At 38.8% G+C, this 1417-nt stretch overlaps 1 protein-coding gene across 1 annotated transcript in view; it reads left to right on the top strand.

The window, feature by feature from the left end:
• The window catches only part of ptpdc1a (protein tyrosine phosphatase domain containing 1a), a 25163-nt gene that overhangs the window by 10841 nt on the left and 12905 nt on the right, over positions 1-1417 (top strand). Inside the window, exons 4-5 of the mRNA XM_005726706.2 lie at positions 296-376; positions 497-615. Of these exons, the coding sequence (XP_005726763.1) occupies positions 296-376; positions 497-615 (200 nt within the window). The remainder of the gene's footprint in view (positions 1-295; positions 377-496; positions 616-1417) is intronic.

Raw genomic sequence — 1417 nt, 5'->3', positions numbered from 1 at the left:
ATACCCATCCCTACCATTAACATGGCCACAATTTCAAATAATGAGGGCAGTGTATGTTTAAGTAAACCCTGTGAGGGTTGTCATCTCAGCCACACAGCTCTGACTCTTAGCAGGGCAACCAATCAAAAGGAAGTAGAGTTAAAGGGAGAAGAAGCTAAAACAACTTGTATCAGGCATAGAATAAAGTGAGGGACTGCACCAAACATTCAGTATTAGATACTGAATAGTTTTTAGTATTGATATTGACCATCTTGCTGTTTTTACTTGTTCAACCTTTCATCTTCTCTTATTACAGGATTACTGACAACTTGCTAGCTATGGCAAGGCCTTCCACTGAGATCATAGAGAAATATAACATAATTGAACAATTTCAAAGGTCCATTCTATTTCTTTCACATCTCATTTAAAATGAACATCGTTATAAACAGAAGAACTGTGAGACATAGAACAGCTCTGCGTGTCTGTGTTGACTTGTTTTGTGGACTGCTGTGCTCAGGTGTGGTTTGAAAACCGTTATTAACCTGCAGCGACCTGGAGAACATGCCAGCTGTGGAAACCCACTGGAGCAAGAGAGCGGCTTCACTTACCGACCTGAAACTTTCATGGAGGCAGGCAGTAAGTTCTCATATCTACTTATTGCTTATACACTGAACTGCCCCAAACATGGCCAAAAACGGTGTGCACGAGTAGTTGTGTGACTAGGTAATACCCTTTTATAATCATGGTGGAATAGCTTGTTTGACGGCCTCATTTCTAAAACTCTTAATGTCCACCACACTTAACTTTGCAGCTGGGCTTCATTCATGAGGTTAGCAAGGTTTGGCTAAACAAGTTGCAAATATGAATTCCATTCCTTCAGCAGATAATGTATAGTTCAGTTAAAACATGTGCAAAAAAACTGTACAAAAGCACAAAAAAAGAACAATTACAGTTATTCACTGTTATCATACAACACTGTGAAAAATTCTTATGCCACCCCTCATTCCTCTGTGCTCTGCTTCCACGTAACCAGACATTCTTTGTCAAGTTTTTTTAAGCAGTCTTGAGCAATTATTGTATAGTTTTTTTTTAATGTGCTAAGCACATGTGCACCTTTATAAAGCTGTTGTAATCTTGTTATACTGTGTATAATGACAATGAAGGCTTTCAGTTCAGTTCAATTCAATTCAATTCAGTAGTCGACCAGACCTACTGAAGGTCTTTTAAAGACTTTTCAATTTCCGTCCAGTGCTTGTACCTAGGGCTGGGCCATATTATATTGTTCACGGTAATATAATGTTAGGCAACGATAGGAAAATGAAATATCGCGATAGAATATGAGTAAAACGCGCATGCGCAGTGCCTTTGTTTTCATACGCACATGGCCGATTGTTGAGTGAAACAGATGAACCAGAATTGGTTTGTAAAAATGGTGCAA

The sequence above is a fragment of the Pundamilia nyererei genome, unplaced genomic scaffold (genome assembly GCF_000239375.1).
Source record: "Pundamilia nyererei isolate P.nyererei 1_Seehausen unplaced genomic scaffold, PunNye1.0 scaffold00021, whole genome shotgun sequence".
NCBI lineage: Eukaryota > Metazoa > Chordata > Actinopteri > Cichliformes > Cichlidae > Pundamilia > Pundamilia nyererei.
Note: the sequence above shows the minus strand (reverse complement) of the source record. Positions and strands in the feature narration are given on the sequence as shown.